The 20,024-nt window shown below is 42.2% G+C and overlaps 1 protein-coding gene across 2 annotated transcripts; it reads left to right on the top strand.

Moving 5' to 3' along the window:
• Window positions 1-2,322: 2,322 nt before the first annotated feature.
• LOC115101623 (eukaryotic translation initiation factor 2D-like) lies at window positions 2,323-9,050 on the top strand. Of its 2 annotated transcripts, XM_029621081.2 has the most exons (3): window positions 2,323-2,802; window positions 7,676-7,796; window positions 7,895-9,050. In XM_029621081.2, exons 2-3 carry the CDS (start codon window positions 7,689-7,691, stop codon window positions 8,072-8,074), a joined length of 288 nt encoding a protein of 95 aa, XP_029476941.1. In that variant the 5' UTR covers window positions 2,323-2,802; window positions 7,676-7,688; the 3' UTR covers window positions 8,075-9,050. The 2 variants fall into 2 exon arrangements, 1 of the variants encoding a protein (XP_029476941.1); XR_010460138.1 differs by lacking the exons at window positions 7,676-7,796; window positions 7,895-9,050 and adding an exon at window positions 6,886-7,653.
• Window positions 9,051-20,024: the final 10,974 nt, after the last annotated feature.

Genomic DNA, 20,024 nt, shown 5'->3' with positions numbered 1-20,024 from the left:
CTTTACCTTGCGGTGGTACAAACAGAAGTACACACAGACTCCAACTAGCTATCTTTTAGCAAGTTGAAAGCGAAGCAAGTGCCTCAAGTACAGAAAATGGGGACTAGACACAGCGAAACATCTGCATCAGATGGATATTGTGCATAAAGGTCCAATGCGGACGTTTTTATCTCAATATCAAATAATTTCTTATGTGTAACAAATTAATTAAATAATTAAAATTGTCAAATTAACAAAAACAGCTTCTTAGCTAAATGTAATTTCTCAAGCAATAATTTTGCTAGGACTGTCTGGGAGTGATCTGAGAGAAGGGCCTAATTGGAGGAGCCTAAAACGAGTTGTTATTAGCAGAGAAGAGGGCAAACAATCTTTTCAAACAGCTCTTTGACAAAAGTGCATTTTCATAATTTCCCAGTGTTATTTCAACTTCATAGTCGGGATATATATAAAGCACAGTAATATCACGTGTTTGACTGCACTGGGCCTTTAAGGTATCTCATAGGACCCAATTTACGGCAATTGGCAGAATCCTTCCGGACGTAGTTTGTGATGCACCAAAATAGCTGCTGTCCATTTTCGTGCTGAATGTTTTTTTTAAGAACTTGCGAAGTGTGGGTTTAAACTTAGCTAGTAAATATAATCGAATACATTTTAGGAGTAAGAACTTGAGTTGACGACGGTGTCGTTTTCAGTATGTTTGCGAAGTCCAAAACAGTGATTAAACGCTCCGATAGGCGAGGAGTCACTCGTTCCACATTAAACTCAACGATTTACAATGGAGTTGAGCGACGACGAGGTGTGTTGTGTGCGTTTTAATGAAAAAAAAAACCCGACACATTTCAGCACCCAAAGAATAGGCAGCAATTACACACGATATTTTCTATTCGCCGCTCAACTCAACAGTCATCCAGCCTCTTTGGTAGCTAGAAAGGTACCCAGACAGTCAGAGTGAGAGGAGTCTGGAAAAGACATGCAATTTCATATATGCTAGATTGTGACTGAGACCTGTAGGACGTTCCATTTAATTTCAATCACTTTTTGACCGCACCCCTTTTTAATTTGAACAAAACCTCCCATACATATTTGCTCATGGTAGAAGTGGTCAGAAAGGGACTCTTCGGACCTGAATGCCAACACATTCAGTAGAGGAGGTGCCTAAAGTTGGCAATTTTTGCATACTCCACCATACCATGAGACATCCATATCTTCATCAGTGGAAAAGATTAACGGTCGAGTTTGATATAATTTAAAAGCTTACAAGAGTTTTTTCAAACTATTTGATAATTTCTATAACTTTAAATTGTTTTTGTATCTTTAACTTAAATTATCAAAAAATGCATAAACTCAGATTATTTTCAATTTTCGCCTATGTTGTAGTTTATGTGGTGTTAAAACAACTGGGGACTCTGAACATTACCAGTTCAAATCATGACATCAGTGATCTTCAGGTCAGAAAGTAGGAGCTCTAGAAAGAGGCCCGAATTCCGAGTTGGATGACTGTTCAAATCAAATTTTTCCCCAGTCGGATCTCTCTTTTCTTCGAGGTCCCAGTTGTTTTTAATGCACTTAAATCAGAGAGTTCCGAGCCCCCAGTTGTTTTGAACACAGCATTAGACCCTATTTTATATCATCCGAAGTGTTTGAGGTTTGGCCGCCATCGGTTGAAACCATAGAGATAGATAAGAGGACTCGGCTTTGTGTCTGTGACAGCATGGGCATTGGCTATCCATTTGACGTAGTCCATTTTCATGACATGGTCACCAGGAGAGATCAGCCAATGAAGTTGGAAGTCATACCTGTTGACTACATTAAAATGGCTGAAGCTCTCAATGACGCCTCCCATGCTAATAAGGCTTTTTGGTCACTATAATTCATTATGATTGAGACAGCATGCTCTTAACACAAGGTGGGTGTTAAATGTACTAAAATGGGAATCAAATGGTACACAAAGATGGTTGGATGTCTACACATCAGCTAATATTGACTTGAATGGGAATATCAGTTCTTTTAAAGTACACTGTCAATCTTCCATAGGAAACCTATTGAAATCATAGAAATATTGATAATAGAATAGACATTCCCATTTAAGTTGACATGTGACGATGGGTGGACCAACGGCCATCTTTGTGGTAGTAATTAAATTACAATTTCTAAATTGCAGTGGTCTGAAGGATAGGTTCATTCTATTAATTATATTTCTATGATTGAAATGACACCCACCCTGATATCAAACTCAACCGTTCGTATTTTCCAGTGATGAAGACATGTATGTCTTCATGGTGTGGTATGCAAAATTTGTAAACTTTCGGCACAAATCTCCTGAATGTTTTTGCATTCAGGTCCAAAAAGTCACTTTCTGACCACTTCTAACATTGGCAAATATGTATGGAAAGTTCCGTTCAAATGTCAAGGGTGAGGTCAAAAAGTGATTGAAATCAAATGGAATAACCCCTGTTCCATTTTCTAGACTCACACTCACAAACAACTAAAGATGTACATGGTGCTTATAATTCACTTAGGATTTTTGTGGAATGAAGCATCACAACATTTCCTGAAAACCTTTTCACATAGATTACAACAATATTTCATATTGACCCTCTACCCACCTTAGGAGGAAGTTGAAAGCTGACATATCCACAGCCTTTCCCTCTCTGTCTGTGGAGGAACTGTCCGAGTTGGTCCCAAACAAAGAGGAGCTGAATGTAGTGAAGATCTATGCCCACAAGGGACATGCAGTCACCCTCTACGTGCTTCATAAGAACCCAGTGTTCTTTGAGCTGGAGAAACGTGTCTATCTCAACGGTAGGGTTAAAGTCTACATGTCTATCTCACAGGAAGGGTTAAAGTCTACATGTCTATCCCACAGGAAGGGTTACAGTCAACATGTCTATCCCACAGGAAGGGTTACAGTCAACATGTCTATCTCACAGGTAGGGTTAAAGTCTACATGTCTATCCCACAGGAAGGGTTCAAGTCAACATGTCTATCCCACAGGAAGGGTTAAAGTCTACATGTCTATCCCACAGGTAGGGTTACAGTCAACATGTATATCCCACAGGTAGGGTTAAAGTCTGCATGTATATCCCACAGGAAGGGTTACAGTCAACATGTCTATCCCACAGGAAGGGTTACAGTCAACATGTCTATCCCACAGGAAGGGTTACAGTCAACATGTCTATCCCACAGGAAGGGTTACAGTCAACATGTCTATCCCACAGGAAGGGTTAAAGTCAACATGTCTATCCCACAGGAAGGATTACAGTCAACATGTATATCCCACAGGAAGGGTTAAAGTCAACATGTCTATCCCACAGGAAGGATTACAGTCAACATGTATATCCCACAGGAAGGGTTACAGTCAACATGTCTGTCCCACAGGAAGGGTTACAGTCAACATGTCTGTCCCACAGGAAGGGTTACAGTCAACATGTCTATCCCACAGGAAGGGTTACAGTCAACATGTCTATCCCACAGGTAGGGTTACAGTCAACATGTCTATCCCACAGGAAGGGTTACAGTCAACATGTCTGTCCCACAGGAAGGGTTACAGTCAACATGTCTATCCCACAGGAAGGGTTACAGTCAACAAGTCAACATGTCTATCCCACAGGAAGGGTTAGGTCAACATGTCTATCCCACAGGAAGGGTTACAGTCTACATGTCTATCCCACAGGAAGGGTTACAGTCAACATGTCTATCCCACAGGAAGGGTTACAGTCAACATGTCTATCCCACAGGAAGGGTTAGGTCAACATGTCTATCCCACAGGAAGGGTTACAGTCTACATGTCTATCCCACAGGAAGGGTTACAGTCTACATGTCTATCCCACAGGAAGGGTTAAAGTCAATATGTCTATCCCACAGGAAGGGTTACAGTCAACATGTCTATCCCACAGGAAGGGTTACAGTCAACATGTATATCCCACAGGAAGGGTTACAGTCAACATGTCTATCCCACAGGAAGGGTTACAGTCAACATGTCTATCCCACAGGAAGGGTTACAGTCAACATGTCTATCCCACAGGAAGGGTTAAAGTCAATATGTCTATCCCACAGGAAGGGTTACAGTCAACATGTCTATCCCACAGGTAGGGTTAAAGTCTACAGGTCTGTCCCACAGGAAGGGTTAAAGTCTACATGTCTATCCCACAGGAAGGGTTAAAGTCAATATGTCTATCCCGCAGGAAGGATTAAAGTCAATATGTCTATCCCACAGGAAGGGTTAAAGTCAATATGTCTATCCCACAGGAAGGGTTACAGTCAACATGTCTATCCCACAGGAAGGGTTACAGTCAACATGTCTATCCCACAGGAAGGGTTACAGTCAACATGTCTATCCCACAGTGTTGGACTAGTAACCGGAAGGTTGCAAGTTCAAACCCCCGAGCTGACAAGGTACAAATCTGTCATTCTGCCCCTGAACAGGCAGTTAACCCACTCTTCCTAGGCCGTCATTGAAAATAAGAATTTGTTCTTAACTGACTTGCCTAGTTAAATAAAAGTTCAATTACATTTTTTTTTAAAGGGTTGCAATCCAAATGTCTCAAGTGGCAGAGATGCACTGACCATACAACTCAGGAAAAAAATAGAAATCTTGACTACTATGGTGCTGATAAAGATAGCACCTCTACAGACGGTATCTAACTGCACATTTGCATTCTCTCAAGATGCTGAAATAAATAAATCATATTTCTCCACTCTTTTTCCCCAAGTCAAATGTAGCCTACATTTGAAGCAGTTCATATTAAGGCTATGTGAGAGGTTATAGACATACAGTCAGTGTCCAAATTTCAGTTTTCATTTAACCCATCTGAACAGTAGGCTACAGTTCCCTTGACAGGCCATTACCTATTAAGTCCCCCTCTTGTGACTGTCGATTTGTAGGCTATATCGCCTCACAATCATCACACATAGCATAGCCGGGACTGCTATAATCCTCTTTTACCACTTCACCAAATATTACTTTTTTGGCCCTCCCTTCTCTTTATTTTCAACTCTCCAATTCACGGGGCGCTTCTCTTATTGAATTAAACTCAGACATTGTCCATTTTGTTTCCGTGGATTGACGTTTACTTTTTCTGCCCGTTCCCAAAAGCATTTGGCATGTAAGCTATTTGCCACGTGTGCAGTTAATCCCTAAAAGTTTAGGGTAATGCACAACTACCATATAGCCTAAAATAATAAAAGAAAAACCTCAATGTAGCCTATATATATATATATATACACACACAGTGGGGCAAAAAAGTATTTAGTCGGCCACCAATTGTGCAAGTTCTCCCACTTAAAAAGATGAGAGAGTCCTGTAATTTTCGTCATAGCTACACTTCAACTATGACAGACAAAATGAGAAAAAAAATCCAGAAAATCACATTGTAGGATTTTTAATGAATGTATTTGCAAATTATGTTGGAAAATAAGTATTTGGTCAATAACAAAAGTTTATCTCAATACTTTGTTATACACCCTTTGTTGGCAATGACTGAGGTCCAACGTTTTCTCTAAGTTTTCACAAGGTTTTCACACATTGTTGCTGGTATTTTGGCCCATTCCTCCATGCAGATCTCTAGAGCAGTGATGTTTTGGTGCTGTTGCTGGGCAACACGGACATTCAACTAACTCCAAAGATTTTCAATGGGGTTGAGATCTAGGGACTGGCTAGGCCACTCCAGGACCTTGAAATGCTTCTTACGAAGCCACTCCTTCGTTGCCCGGGCGGTGTGTTTGGGATCATTGTCATGCTGAAAGACCCAGCCACGTTTCATCTTCAATGCCCTTGCTGATGGAAGGAGGTTTTCACTCAAAATCTCACGATACATGGCCCCATTCATTCTTTCCTTTACACGGATCAGTCGTCCTGGTCCCTTTGCAGAAAAACAGCCCCAAAGCATGATGTTTCCACCCCCATGCTTCACAGTAGGTATGAGAGTGTCTGCTAAATGACTTAAATGTAAATGTAATGTAAATGTGTTCTTTGGATGCAACTCAGCATTCTTTGTCCTCCAAACACGACGAGTTGAGTTTTTACCAAAAAGTTATATTTTGGTTTCATCTGACCATTTGACATTCTCCCAATCTTCTTCTGGATAATCCAAATGCTCTCTAGCAAACTTCAGACGGGCCTGGACATGTACTGGCTTAAGCAGGGGGACACATCTGGCACTGCAGGATTTGAGTCCCTGGCGGCGTAGTGTGTTACTGATGGTAGGCTTTGTTACTTTGGTCCCAGCTCTCTGCAGATCATTCATTAGGTCCCCCCGTGTGGTTCTGGGATTTTTGCTCACCGTTCTCGTGATCATTTTGACCCCACGGGGTGAGATCTTGCGTGGAGCCCCAGATCGAGGGAGATTATCAGTGGTCTTGTATGTCTTCCATTTCCTAATAATTGCTCCCACAGTTGATTTCTTCAAACCAAGCTGCTTACCTATTGCAGATTCAGTCTTCCCAGCCTGGTGCAGGTCTACAATTTTGTTTCTGGTGTCCTTTGACAGCTCTTTGATCTTGGACATAGTGGAGTTTGGAGTGTGGCTGTTTGAGGTTGTGGACAGGTGTCTTTTATACTGACAACAAGTTCAAACAGGTGCCATTAATACAGGTAACGAGTGGAGGACAGAGGAGCCTCTTAAAGAAGTTGTTACAGGTCTGTGAGAGCCAGAAATCTTGCTTGTTTGTAGGTGACCATATACTTATTTTCCACCATAATTAGCAAATAAATTCATAAAAAATCCTACAATGTGATTTTCTGGATTTTTTTTCTAATTTTGTCTGTCATAGTTGAAGTGTACCTATGATGAAAATTACAGGCCTCTGATCTTTTTAAGTGGGAGAACTTGCACAATTGGTGGCTGACTAAATACTTTTTTGCCCCACTTTTTTGCCCCACTCCAGACTAGCCAGGATCAAGGGAAAGATGAATGGAGCAAAGTACAGAGAGATCCTTGATGAAAACCTGCCCAGGACCTCAGACTGGGGTGAAGGTTCACATTCAAACAGGACAACGACCCTAAGCGCACAGTCAAGACAACACAGGAGTGGCTTTGGGACTAGTCTCTGAATGTCCTTGAGTGGCCCAGCCAGAGCCCGGACTTGATCAAACATCTTTGGAGAGACCTGAAAATAGCTGTGCAGCAACGCTCCTTATCCAACCTGACAGAGCTTGAGAGGATCTGCAGAGAAGAATGGGAGAAACTCCGCCAATACAGGTGTGCCAAGGTTGTAGCATCATACCCAAGAATACTCAAGGCTGTAATCGCTGCCAAAGTGTTTCAACAAGTACTGAGTAAAGGGTCTGAATACTTATGTAAATGTGATATTTGTATTTTTTAAATAAATTTGCAATAATTTCTAAAAAACTGTTTTTGCTTTGTCATTACGGGGTATTGTTTGTTGATTGAGGGGGTAAAAACATTTGTTTAGAATAAGGCTGTAACGTAACAAAATGTGGAAAAAGTCAAGGGGTCTGAATGCTTTCTGAATGCACTGTAACTGCCAAATTAAAGGGAACACCAACATAAAGTGTCTTAATAGGGCGTTCGGCCACCACGAGCCAGAACAGCTTCAATGTGACCAGTGCGAAAAAGCACTAAAAATGTATGCACTCACTACTGGATAAGAGCTAAATGACTAAAATGTATAATGTAAAGTCATGATGCATCACAGCGTCATCTTGTGTCCACAGGACGCTAGACAAAATGCAGCACTGCCACCAGCTGGTCTTCCCTGGCCAGCCACCCGTAGTAAAGAAGGGCCACATTGAGCCCATAGACATCTCTGTGGCCTTCAGGAACTCCAACAAGACGGTACAGCCATGACAACATCTTTACAATCTTTCTTGTTTTAAATCAGCACTCCTCAATATTTGTGATTAATAAAATATCCGTTCCTCCCTACTCTGTAGGTGACTATGATAAAGAACCTGGAGGTGTATGGTGTGGACCCCATGGCCGTATCGTTAGCCCTGCAGCACAGAGTCCACGCCAGCTCAGCCCTGAACTCCGTCCCTGGCTCAAAGGACCGTGTCCTGGTCCAGATACAAGGAAACCGGGTCCAGCAAGTCGGCCAACTGCTGCTACCGTAGGTTCGCAAACATTTCCTATTGGTAACCACATGACAAGACTGTCTTAATACCAACTCTTGATTTAACAGGTGTTTATGTGCATCATTTCTAAGGCTTTCCCCCACTTTATTTTTCCGATAAGTACCAAATTCCCCGCAAGTACATCCAGGGTCTAGACAAAGTTCAGAAGCCTGAAAAGAAGAAATAATAGAACCTCAACATTTCATCAACAAGTATGTATAGCTGTGTAAACAAATTGTTTACAAATTGTCTATCATGAAATAAAGTTTACTCCAGGATTAGCTAAATTTATGTTGTCATTAATGTTACATTGTGCTAGCCTAGATGCCAGCCTGAGATGTCTGTTCAGTTAGAATATGCCACTCAATTAGAATATGACCTGTCCAATCATCATCCTCTGAGTCTATGAGTGGAGTTAGCAATGCCTGACATTGACCATGGTTACTGATGAAAAGGTGACCCAATCAATAAAATAGGCTGTGTTCCGTAGAAACAGCACTCATTAATGAAACAATGCCAAACAGTTTCTATACCAGAGTTACCAGGCTGAGAAAGTCTGTCTTGCATCCAGGCTAACATTGTTCTCTCTGTAGCCTCAAAATCAGGGAAACTTTACAAACATGCACACACAGTGTCTGTATTTAGCCATTGTTAATCATTACTCAGACGATATTTGAGGCACACACAAGCTTATTAGCTGGACTACAGAGGTTGGCCACTTCGAAATTCAACTCACCTTGTGTGCATCTAAAGAAATGTCTTCCAGTCCACTCACCTATCTACTTTTATTATCTCATGCTGATGTGGTTGTTGTTTTGATGTGGTAAACATGTACTTTGACATCCAGCACATACTCAAAGCCATTGGATCTGTGTATCTCTTCTCATTCAAAATACACTGAACAAAAATATAAGCGCAACATGTAAGTGTTTGCTCCCATGTTTCATGAGCTGAAATAAAAGATTCCAGAAATGTTCTATACGTTCAAAAAGCGTATTGCTCGAAAATGTTGTGCACAAATTTGTTTTCATCCCTGTTATTGAGCATTTCTCCTTTGCCAAGATAATCCATCCACCTGACAAGTGTAGCATATCAAGAAGCTGATTAATAAGGATCGGTGTCCCTCTAGCGGGACAACTTTCAGTGAAACTGGAGGACGCGCAATTCAAATAAATTCTAATAAATATTATGGATTTTAAACATTTAGGTATATAAGTGTCTTATATCGGCTGAAAGCTTAAATTCTTAATCTAACTTCACTGTCCGATTTACAGTAGCTATTACAGCGAAAACATTCCATGTGATTGTTTGAGGACCGCGCCCCACATCAAAATATTTTTCCACCGGCACAGGTTTCAGACATTCACATATAAAGATGAAATATTCTCTCTTTGAAAATCTTCCTCTGATTTGTCATCCAAAGGGTCCCAGCTGTAACATGTAGTGTCGTTTTGTTAGATGAAATCCTTCTTTATATCCCAAAAAGTAAGTTTAGTTGGCACCATCGATTGAGTAATGCACTCGTTCAACTTGCAGAGAAAGGAATCTGAAAATCTACCCCTAAACTTTGTTTCAACAAGTCAAAATATGTTTCTATTTACTCCTGAGATAGCCTCAAATGTAATCAAACTACAATATTTATTTCAGAAAGAAGTATGTTCAATATGAAACCGATTTTAGCAGGTGCGTAATTTCTTCATGGTGTGCGCAAACACGGATTTCCAAGACTGTCCTACTAAAACTCTTATTTCTTATTCGTTGTTGAAGTTACAAGCCTGTAACCTTGGACATAGACTGCTGTCACCATGTGGAAGCCGTGGGAATTGCATCAAGGGAGCTAATTTACAATATGACCTTTCTCTTGCATTTCTAAGAGGATGGTCTCTCTCTCAAAAAAATAATTCTGGTTGGTTTTTCTTTGGATTTTCTCCTATCATATCTTTTGTGTTATATTCTCCTTCATTATTTTAACATTTCTACAAACTTCAAAGTGTTTTCTTTCCAATGTTACCAATTATATGCATATCCTGCATGATCATAACACAGGGGCATAGGGGCACCTTGTGCTGGGGGACAATAAAATGCCACTCTAAAATGTGCAGTTTCGCCACAGATGTTTCAAGTGTTGAGGGAATATGCAATTGGCATGCTGATTGCAGGAATGTCCACCGGAGCTGTTGCCAGATAATTTAATGTTCATTTCTCTACGATAAGTCGCCTCCAGCGTTGTTTTAGATAATTTGGCAGTACGCCCAACTGGCCTCACAGCCCCAGACCGCGTGTAACCACGCCAGCCCAGGACCTCCCACATCCAGCTTCTTCACCTGCAGAATCGTCTGAGACCAGCCACCGGGACAGCTGATGGAACTATGGGTTTGCACAAACTGTCAGAAATCATCACAAGTAAGCTCATTTGTGTGCTCGTCATCCTCATCTGGGTCTTGACCTGACTGCAGTTTGGCGTTGTAACCGACATCAGTGGGCAAATGCTCACCTTCAATGGCCACTGGCTCGCTGGAGAAGTGTGCTCTTCACAGATTAACTCTAGTTTCAACTGTACCAGGCAGATGGCACACAGCGTGTATGGCGTTGTGTGGCAGAGCGCTTTGCTGATGTCAACGTTGTGAACAGAGTGCCCCAAGGTAGAGTTGGGGTTATGGTATGGGCAGGCAGGCATAAGCTACGGACAAAGAACACAATTGCATTTGTCGATGGAAATTTGAATGCACAGTGATTCCGTGACGAGATCCTGAGGCCCATTGTCGTTCTATTCATCCGCGGCTATCACCTCATGTTTCAGCATGATAACGCACGGCCCCATGTCGCAAGGATCTGTACACAATTCCTGGAAGCTGAAAATGTACCACTTCTTCCATGGCCTATATTCTCACCAGACATGTTTGGGATGCTCTGGCTCGACGTGTACGACAGCGTGTTCCAGTTCCTGACAATATCCAGCAACTTCGCACAGCAAGTGAAGAGGAATGGGACAACATTCTACAGGCCACAATCAACAGCCTGATCAACTCTATGTGAAGAAGATGTGTCGCGCTGCATGAAGCAAATGGTGGGCACACCACATACTGACTGGTTTTCTGATCCATGCCCCCAACTTTTTTTAAGGTATCTGTGACCACCAGATGCTTATATGAACTGTAACTCAGTAAAATCTTTGAAATTGATGCATGTTGTGTTTATATTTTTGTTCCGTGTATAATGGGCCATTACATTGGCCAGTCAGAATGTAAGCATTTCTGACTGGAAAGATCAGGGGCTGGATAGATCAGGCTATAGCACTCCATTACTGCAGTTGTCTGTTCCTCCTCTAAGGAGTTTATATTTCTGAAGTTGACAACCAAGGGAATGCTTGTCGAAATATCACTTAGTGTCTGCATTCTCTTGCCCAGTCCCTTTTGAAGTGATACTGTGAAGAAAATCATGCAGGTTGTGACTGGAATATGGCTAGAACATGAATGAAATGGATGAGATAATTTTTTACGGTCTCTCAGTCCCATTGTGAGTTGCTTCAGACTAGAATATGCAGACTCACCCTTTTTCTCTCCTCTCATGACTGACTGAGTGGTGGAGAGGACATCCAGACTCACCCTTTCTCTCTCCTCTCATGACTGACTGAGTGGTGGAGAGGACATCCAGACTCACCCTTTTTCACTCCTCTCATGACTGACTGAGTGGAGGGAGAGGACATCCAGACTCACACTTTTTCTCTCCTCTCATAGCTGACTGAGTGGTGGAGAGGACATCCAGACTCACCCTTTCTCTCTCCTCTCATAGCTGACTGAGTGGTGGAGAGGACATCCAGACTCACCCTTTTTCTCTCCTCTCATGACTGACTGAGTGGTGGAGAGGACATCCAGACTCACCCTTTTTCTCTCCTCTCATGACTGACTGAGTGGTGGAGAGGACATCCAGACTCACCCTTTCTCTCTCCTCTCATGACTGACTGAGTGGTGGAGAGGACATCCAGACTCACCCTTTCTCTCTCCTCTCATGACTGACTGAGTGGGGGGAGAGGACATCTATCTGTGTATGTGTCTAGTGGTACAGTATAAAACACAGTTAGCCAGGCAGCATAGAAGCGAGTCCCTAGATGATGCACTCCTAGGCTGGTCCCCATCCACCTGCCACTGCCACAACCTGTAGTGTGTGATGTCAAAAGTAGTGCATTTAAGGAGTAGGGTTACATAACCAAATTTAATGCTAAACATTTATCCTATGAATTGGTGACACAAATTCTTCCTGCTCCGATCTAATCTCATCAGATGATGCATACATTTTATTAAGGAGTTTAGTATACTGCTGAAGCCAGCCAACAGATGGCACTGTGTAGATATTTATGGTAAAAGGTTCCTTTCCAACGGTTTTATCTTCTTTTAAGCTCACATTTTCAACTCCACAAGCAAGGAATCTGGTCTGCACCACATTGCACAATATTGTACAATCTTACATGGCAATTAGCTGGCCTAAAGACATCTCTGTGCAAATGTTCAACACTGAAAATCATTTACTGTTGTCCCCATGCAATGACTGGCCCCAGGAAGTGAGTGATGGCATTTGGGGCACCGACGGGGAACACAATGACAGTAATGACAATAATCATGGCTTCAGGCCTCTATTTAGTAGATAATAGGCTCCAGCAATGTGATTTTCCAACTTAACCTCAATTACTTCTTTGTCCTGGGGTGTTTGCCTGCTTGACATTTTACAGAACGGCACGCCAAACCAGCTGATTAGAGGTGGATAGAAAGGGATTTCTGCTGCTCATAAAACATGTTCAAAGCAGAGGGGAATGCCTTGGAGGAAGAGTGAACATCTCCAATAGATTATAACCGCAGACTTCATCTGTCAGTTCCCACCTCATCTCTCAGGCCCCTCTCAGTAGTTACAAACGTCACTTCCAGGCCTGAGACAGGAAGGAAGCAGAAGCTTTTTTTCTGTTTACCACAGAGAGGATAGCGTCCAAACGACTAACAACACACTTTGGGCCAAAACTAAAACACAATGAACATATGAACGGTGCACAGTGTCCTTCGCCCCTGCCTGCCAAGCACTGTTTTCCCTCAATTCTGTTAACGTTACATCTGCTATCCAAAGCATCAACAGATTACACATCAATTTTAAGCTAAAACATTGCACATTAGTTCAACTAAAATGATGGCATAGCCCATTGTGCTTTTATTTCCCTTTTGACCCATATTTTAATTGCATAGACAATCAGGGGAATTCCAGAATATCACGTGTCACTTAAACATAAGCAGGAGATGAGGGCCCTGAGAGATGAGGGGCCTGAGCGATGAGAGGGAGGGGCCTGATATATTAGGGGAAGGGACCTGCTATGTGAGGGGGAGGATCCTGGGAGATGAGGGTGAGGGACCTGAGAGATGAGGGGGAGAGGTCTGAGAGATGAGGTCTATAGCTGGACCCCTCTCAACAACACAGGCATGTAACCGTTTGAAAAGACAGGAGTAAAGTAGGGGTGGTTGGAATTAGAAGAAGAAGTAAAAACTACTTCTGACACGTGCGCTGGTTGCTATATTAGAGGAGGCCTTGTTGCCAGGGAAACCAGGGTTCCGCAATCAGTATTCTGAGCGCTGAATAGGAATAGCTGAGGAGAATTTCGATGCCTCGGCTCACATCTAGGGTCATCTCGTACTTCAAACATCCCCGGGCTGTCCACTAAATCTGCCTTCCACCCCCACCATACGGGATCCACCATACGTCACCACCACCCCCTGCTTAATCGTAGTCTCTCACAAGGTGAATTATAGCTATATGTCGCCATTGATCAAGTATTTGTGTTCCAAAGACACATATAGTACAGTAGTCTTGACCAGTAGAGCACCATTTGAGCCAGAGCCAGTGTGCCTCTATCCTCATACTGAACATAAACATGAGCGTGATCACTCAGCGCCTGAGGATGTTATGTAACCCTGTAAGCTGTAAGCTGGTCATTAGGAAATATGTTTTTAAACATTTCTGATAGTATTTGGCGTGTGTTCAATCCCATTCAGTAGATAGGGATGGTGGTAGGTAAAGTGTATCATTCTGGTTCAACTGTTGAGGATGGTTTTATCTTCCACAGTTCCATTACCTCTGGCCCAAATTCAATCAAACTCGGGTTGCCAGGCAGGGGTTTGTAACCAAGACATGGTGTAAACATTTCTGTGGCGCGTTCGATAATAGTCCAGCCTACAGGATGTTCTATCTGCTCATTGAAACATTGTACAATTACAGCCATACATACACCTGTTCTTCAGTATAGTTCAACGTTTTTATTTTTTTTCTAGATCACATACAGTAAATCTTTGCGATCTATCCATTATTTCTGGAGAAAAGCCAAACAAACATGTGATGAAGTGCTGTAAGATAGATCTGTAGACATAGCTATGCTCATTGCTCACCAACTGTGTCTCCCTCCTGTGTAGCTGTGCGATCATTAACACATGACTGCCTGTAAAACTATCAACTAAGGGGAAAACCAAGAAAAAGGAAAACATTTTCTGTGATGTTTCACAGATTTTCTCTACAGACAAAAAGGTTTCTTATCTTTTTGTCCTGCTACGCATGATTAGATTGTTGATTTATTTGACTTGGATTTGATTGTGATGGTCCCCAGAAAAGATGGGGATTCAAGTTTAGGGCTGTTTTGTGATCATTCAGGCTAAAACCCACGGGGCAAAAAAACGGTTGAATCAATGTTGTTTCCCCGTCATTTCAACCATAAAATGTAATGAAATGACACTGAAGCAACGTGGAAAACTGATTGTCATCAACGTAAGGAATCTCGTCTTTTTTTCACACAACTTTTAACATAAATCCAATGACATGGTGAAATGTTTTGTTGATTACACGTTGAATTCACGTTAGTTAACAACTTAACCAAATGTAAATAAAAATGGATGTTGAACCGACTGACGTCTGTGCTCAGTAGCAACCTAAAAGAGTAGAAGGAGAGACGTTACAGGTGCTATTCTTTGTTGGTTTTGTTGTACAAGAAAACCGCAGACACCAGTTGAGCTGCTCCTTCATAACAATATGAACTGAGTGGATCTCATCAAATGTCTCTCTTGCCTTGGACAGGTCTGGGACAGGTCTTCACTGGATGTCAAGATAACGCCTTGTCTGGATGGAAGTAAGGTTGGGTTGGGAGTACTATATCCATTACAGATAGCATCAACTGCCTTCGTCAGCTCACATTCCCACTACACTGATAAAAAGGTCCCACGGGACCCATGGTAGCAAGACTAACACCTGTTAATAACTGTGACATGTCACACTGTCATTGACTTCAGCACCAGTCCATTACCTTGACCTTCTTCTGGTTTCTCATGAGGTTATGTGGTTCCTGGCGCCACAATCAGATAGGTTGGCCATTACAGCTTGGAACAGAAAAGAATTTTGATGCTTTAGGTCAGGACTTCACTTAGCACTAGAGAGCTGATTCAAATAACCAAGCTTTATGATGAGTTGGTTATTTGAATCAGCTGTGTAGTGCAAGGGCAAAAAACCAAATAGTTCCCCCAGGGAGGGCCCTAGAACCGAGTTAGGGAAAACCTGCTCTAGATGACATTGGAACCTAGGGCATCACCTCCACAACAACCTTAAACCAGTGTCAGTAAAACCCAATCACCCATTTTTCTGAGTGGGTTGCTCAGTGGCATCAACATGTCATCCTTAATGTGTGATTCTGGTTGTGCCAAACTATTAATAGACAGATCATCTGTGAATCAGACCAAAGACGTCTCACTCACTACTAAGCTTATGAACAAGGAGATCTCAGGGATGCAGTCATTGCTTTGAGCTACTACCTGGCTCTAAAGAGCTACACCTCCGCAATGGCACGCAATACACTCTTAAAAGGGGAATTTCACCCTGGGGAAATCTGTCCCTGTTTTCATCATGTCCGAGGTATTTCTAGGACAGTGAGATGTGTTTCACATATAATTGCCCAGGAGGAAGGCAGGTCTGGGCTTTGTGCGCTGAATGATACACCCTTAGACGGCTGACCCTTAAACTGATATTTGAAAATTAAAGAAACCTTAACCTGACAACAAATGAGATATTGGAAAAACAAACTAACATTTAAAACTAAGTAAATATAAATAAACAAATCTAGTAATGGCACATTGATGGGGGAGCGAGATCTAAAAAGAAATGTAGTCATACATAGATAATAAACAGTGAGTAGCAGCAGTGTAAAAACAATGTGGAGGAGGGGTCAATGTAAATAACCGATCGCTGCCCGCACCCGTTCGCCTGTCGAGCATCACTACTCTGGACGGTTCTGACTTAGAATATGTGGACAACTACAAATACCTAGGTGTCTGGTTAGACTGTAAACTCTCCTTCCAGACTCACATTAAGCATCTCCCATCCCAAATTAAATGTAGAATCGGCTTCCTATTACGCAACAAAGCATCCTTCACTCATGCTGCCAAACATACCCTCGTAAAACTGACTATCCTACCGATCCTTGACTTCGACTATGTCATTTACAAAATAGCCTCCAACACTCTACTCAGCTAATTGTATGTAGTCTATCACAGTGCCATCCATTTTGTCCCCAAAGCCCCATATACTACCCACCACTGTGACCTGTATGCTCTCATTGGCTGGCCCTCGCTTCATATTCGTCGTCAAACCCACTAGCTCCAGGTCATCTATAAGTCTTTGATATCTGGAGTATTTCTCCTGTCTTATCTGGTGTCCTGTGTGAATTTAAGTATGCTCTCTCTAATTCTCTCTTTCTCTCTTTCTTTCTCTCTCTCGGAGGACCTGAGCCCTAGGACCATGCCTCAGGACTACCTGGCATGATGACTCCTTGCTGTTCCCAGTCCACCTGGCCGTGCTGCTGCTCCAGTTTCAACTGTTCTCCCTGTGGCTATGGAACCCTGACCTGTTCACCGGACGTGCTACCTGTCCCAGACCTGCTGTTTTCAACTCTCTAGAGACAGCAGGAGCGGTAGAGATACTCTCAATGATTGGCTATGAAAAGCCAACTGACATTTACTCCTGAGGTGCTGACTTGTTGCACCCTCAACAACTACTGTGGTTATTATTATTTGACCATGCTGGTCATTTATGAACATTTGAACATCTTGGCCATGTTCTGTTATAATCTCCACCCGGCACAGCCAGAAGAGGACTGGCCACCCCTCATAGCCTGGTTCCTCTCTAGGTTTCTTCCTAGGTTTTGGCCTTTCTAGGGAGGTTTTTCCTAGCCACCGTGCGTCTACACCTGCATTGCTTGCTGTTTGGGGTTTTAGGCTGGGTTTCTGTACAGCACTTTGATATATCAGCTGATGTAAGAAGGGCTATATAAATACATTTCACCATAGCAGCACCCACCCGTAGCACACGCTCCAGCAGGTATATTGCACTGGTCATCCCCAAATCCAACTCCTCCTTTGGCACCCTTTCCTTCCAGTTCTCTGCTACCAATGACTGGAACGAATTGCAAACATCACTGTAGCTGGAGTCTTATATCTCCCTCACTAACTTTAAGTATCAGCTGTCAGAGCAGCTTACCGATCATTGCACCTCTATATAGCCCATCTGTAAATAGCCCACCCAACTACCTCATCCCCATATTGTTTTTTTTTTTTTTTTGCTCCTTTGCACCCAAGTATCTCTACTTGCATATTCATCTTCTGCACATCTATTACTCCAGTGTTTAATTGCTAAATTGTAATTATTTTGCCACTATGGCCTATTTATTGCCTTACATCCGTAATATTACTACATTTGCACACACTGTATATAGATTTTTCTATTGTGTTATTGACTCTTCATTTGTTTATCCCATGTGTAACTCTGTGTTGTTTGTGTCGCACTGATTTGCTTATCTTGGCCAGGTCGCAGTTGTAAATGATAACTTGTTCTCAACTGGCCTACCAGGTTAAATAAAGGTGAAAAAAATAGTCTTGATTAATTGTTCAGCAGTCTTATGACTTCGGGGTAGAATCTGTTAAGGAGGCTTTTGGTCCTAGACTTGGCGCTCTGGTACCGTTTGCCGTGCGGTAGCAGAGAGAACAGTCTATGACTTGGGTGACTGGAGTCTCTGACAATTGTTTGGGCCTTCCTCTGACATTGCCTAGTATATAGTTCCTGGATGTCAGGAAGCTTGGCCCCAGTGATGTACTGGGCTGTACGCACTGCCCTTACCGAGCAGAGCAAAATAATCCACCTTACCGAGCAGTTGCCATACCAGGCGGTGATGCAACCGGTCAGGATGCTCTCGATGGTGCAGCTGTAGAACTTATTGAGGATCTGGGGACCGTCCCTTAACCCGGACGATGCTAGGCCAATTGTGCACCGCCCTATGGGACACCCAATCATGGCCGGTTATAATACAGCCTGTGATCGAACCCGGGTCTGTAGTGACGCCTCTAGCACTGCCGAAGCAGTGCCTTAGACCGCTGTGCCACTGATTCCTTCCAAACCACTCATTGTTGAATTTGCGATTTCCAACTTGTTGTGTAATGTTTAGGGGTGTCTTGTCTGTTTAGTTAACAAAATAATTAACATAATTACATAAATAAAATGTGCTGTTCTGTTGTTTTGAAAAATATATATAAAAAATATATATAAAAATATATCTAATCTCTATATTATAATCTTTTTTAGGACCTGTCTAAACAAATACATTTGCGCACGGGAGGTATAAAAGGCGTATGCAGGCAAGAATGTGGTAAAAATGGGCCTCTTTGTAAGGGGGTCATATAAACATTGCCCAATTTTTGTTGCAGGCAAAATATTGTAAATCCTATGTGAAAGCAGTAATAAGAGTGAACTCTGGAGACGCTCCTTGTCACTGATCCATTGAACAGATTACGTTGGCATGCTGAGAGGATTGGGCATCTAAAATGGATTACACTGCTTGACTTTTTTCCCCAACACAAACCTGCTTAAGCGCTTTGATGAGAGAAAAAATATAACATTCATGATGACGAAGCCAGATCAGATTTTTTTGGCCTGATCCTGACCTCCTGGGATTGATGTTGTTGAGTCATGATTAGATGACAGGCATTTGAGGACAAAATGGACACTAGAGAGATGTATCACAGCAGCCCCATATAATACAGTGCTATATAGCAATAGTCCAAAAGTGGCTTCCTTTCCTAATTTCCTTTCCTTTATCTGAACTTGTGTAAGAGCTAGACCTACAGTACCAGTCAAACGTTTGGACACACCTACTCATTCAAGGGGGTTTTCTTTATTTTTACTATTTTCTACATTGTAGAATAATAGTGAAGACATCAACACTATGAAATAACACATATGGAAACATGTAGTAACCAAAAAAGTGTTAAACAGTTCAAAATATATTTGAGATTCTTCAATGTAGCCACCCTTTGCCTTGATGAGAGCTTTGCACACTCTTGGCATTCTCTCAACCAGCTACATATGGTAGTCACATGAAATGCATTTCAATTAACAGGTGTGCCTTGTTAAAGCTGGTATTTAAATTAGTTACAGTAACTCTTGCTTTCACCTATCCTGTTTTTATTTCATTTTAGCTAGTGATTCATTCAGAAACAAGTGCAGGAATGGAAACAAGGGGAAGAGACCACTGAGACACCCCATGCTAAGATTGTGAATAGGTCTTTTCGCTGTACCTGGGAACAACCCAATGGGCAAAAACTGGTTGAATCGACTTTGTTTCCACGTCATTTCAACACCCCAAAATCAATATGATGACATTGAATCAATGTGGAAAACTCATTGGATTTGTAAAAGGTTATCAAAGTAAGGGCATTTCGTCTTTTCTTCACCAAAATGTTTACATAAATCCAATGGCATGGAGACATGTATTGTTGATTTCCCAATACTTGACAACTCAACCAAATGTAAATCTAAACTAGATGTTGAACTCACGTCTGTGCCCAGTGGGAAGGCCTGTGTCTAGAATCTGATCTGGGAGCTTACCACC

The sequence above is a fragment of the Oncorhynchus nerka genome, linkage group LG20 (assembly GCF_034236695.1).
Source record: "Oncorhynchus nerka isolate Pitt River linkage group LG20, Oner_Uvic_2.0, whole genome shotgun sequence".
NCBI lineage: Eukaryota > Metazoa > Chordata > Actinopteri > Salmoniformes > Salmonidae > Oncorhynchus > Oncorhynchus nerka.
The sequence above is the reverse complement of the archived record's forward strand: the minus strand, read 5'-3'. Positions and strand labels throughout refer to the sequence as shown.

Bases quoted from the DNA above. Each gene is read 5' to 3' on its own strand.
- LOC115101623 (XM_029621081.2), top strand. From the start codon at position 7,689: ATGCAGCACTGCCACCAGCTGGTCTTCCCTGGCCAGCCACCCGTAGTA. The intron at 7,797-7,894 runs GTACAGCCATGA...CCTACTCTGTAG, and splicing joins TCAGGAACTCCAACAAGACG to GTGACTATGATAAAGAACCT.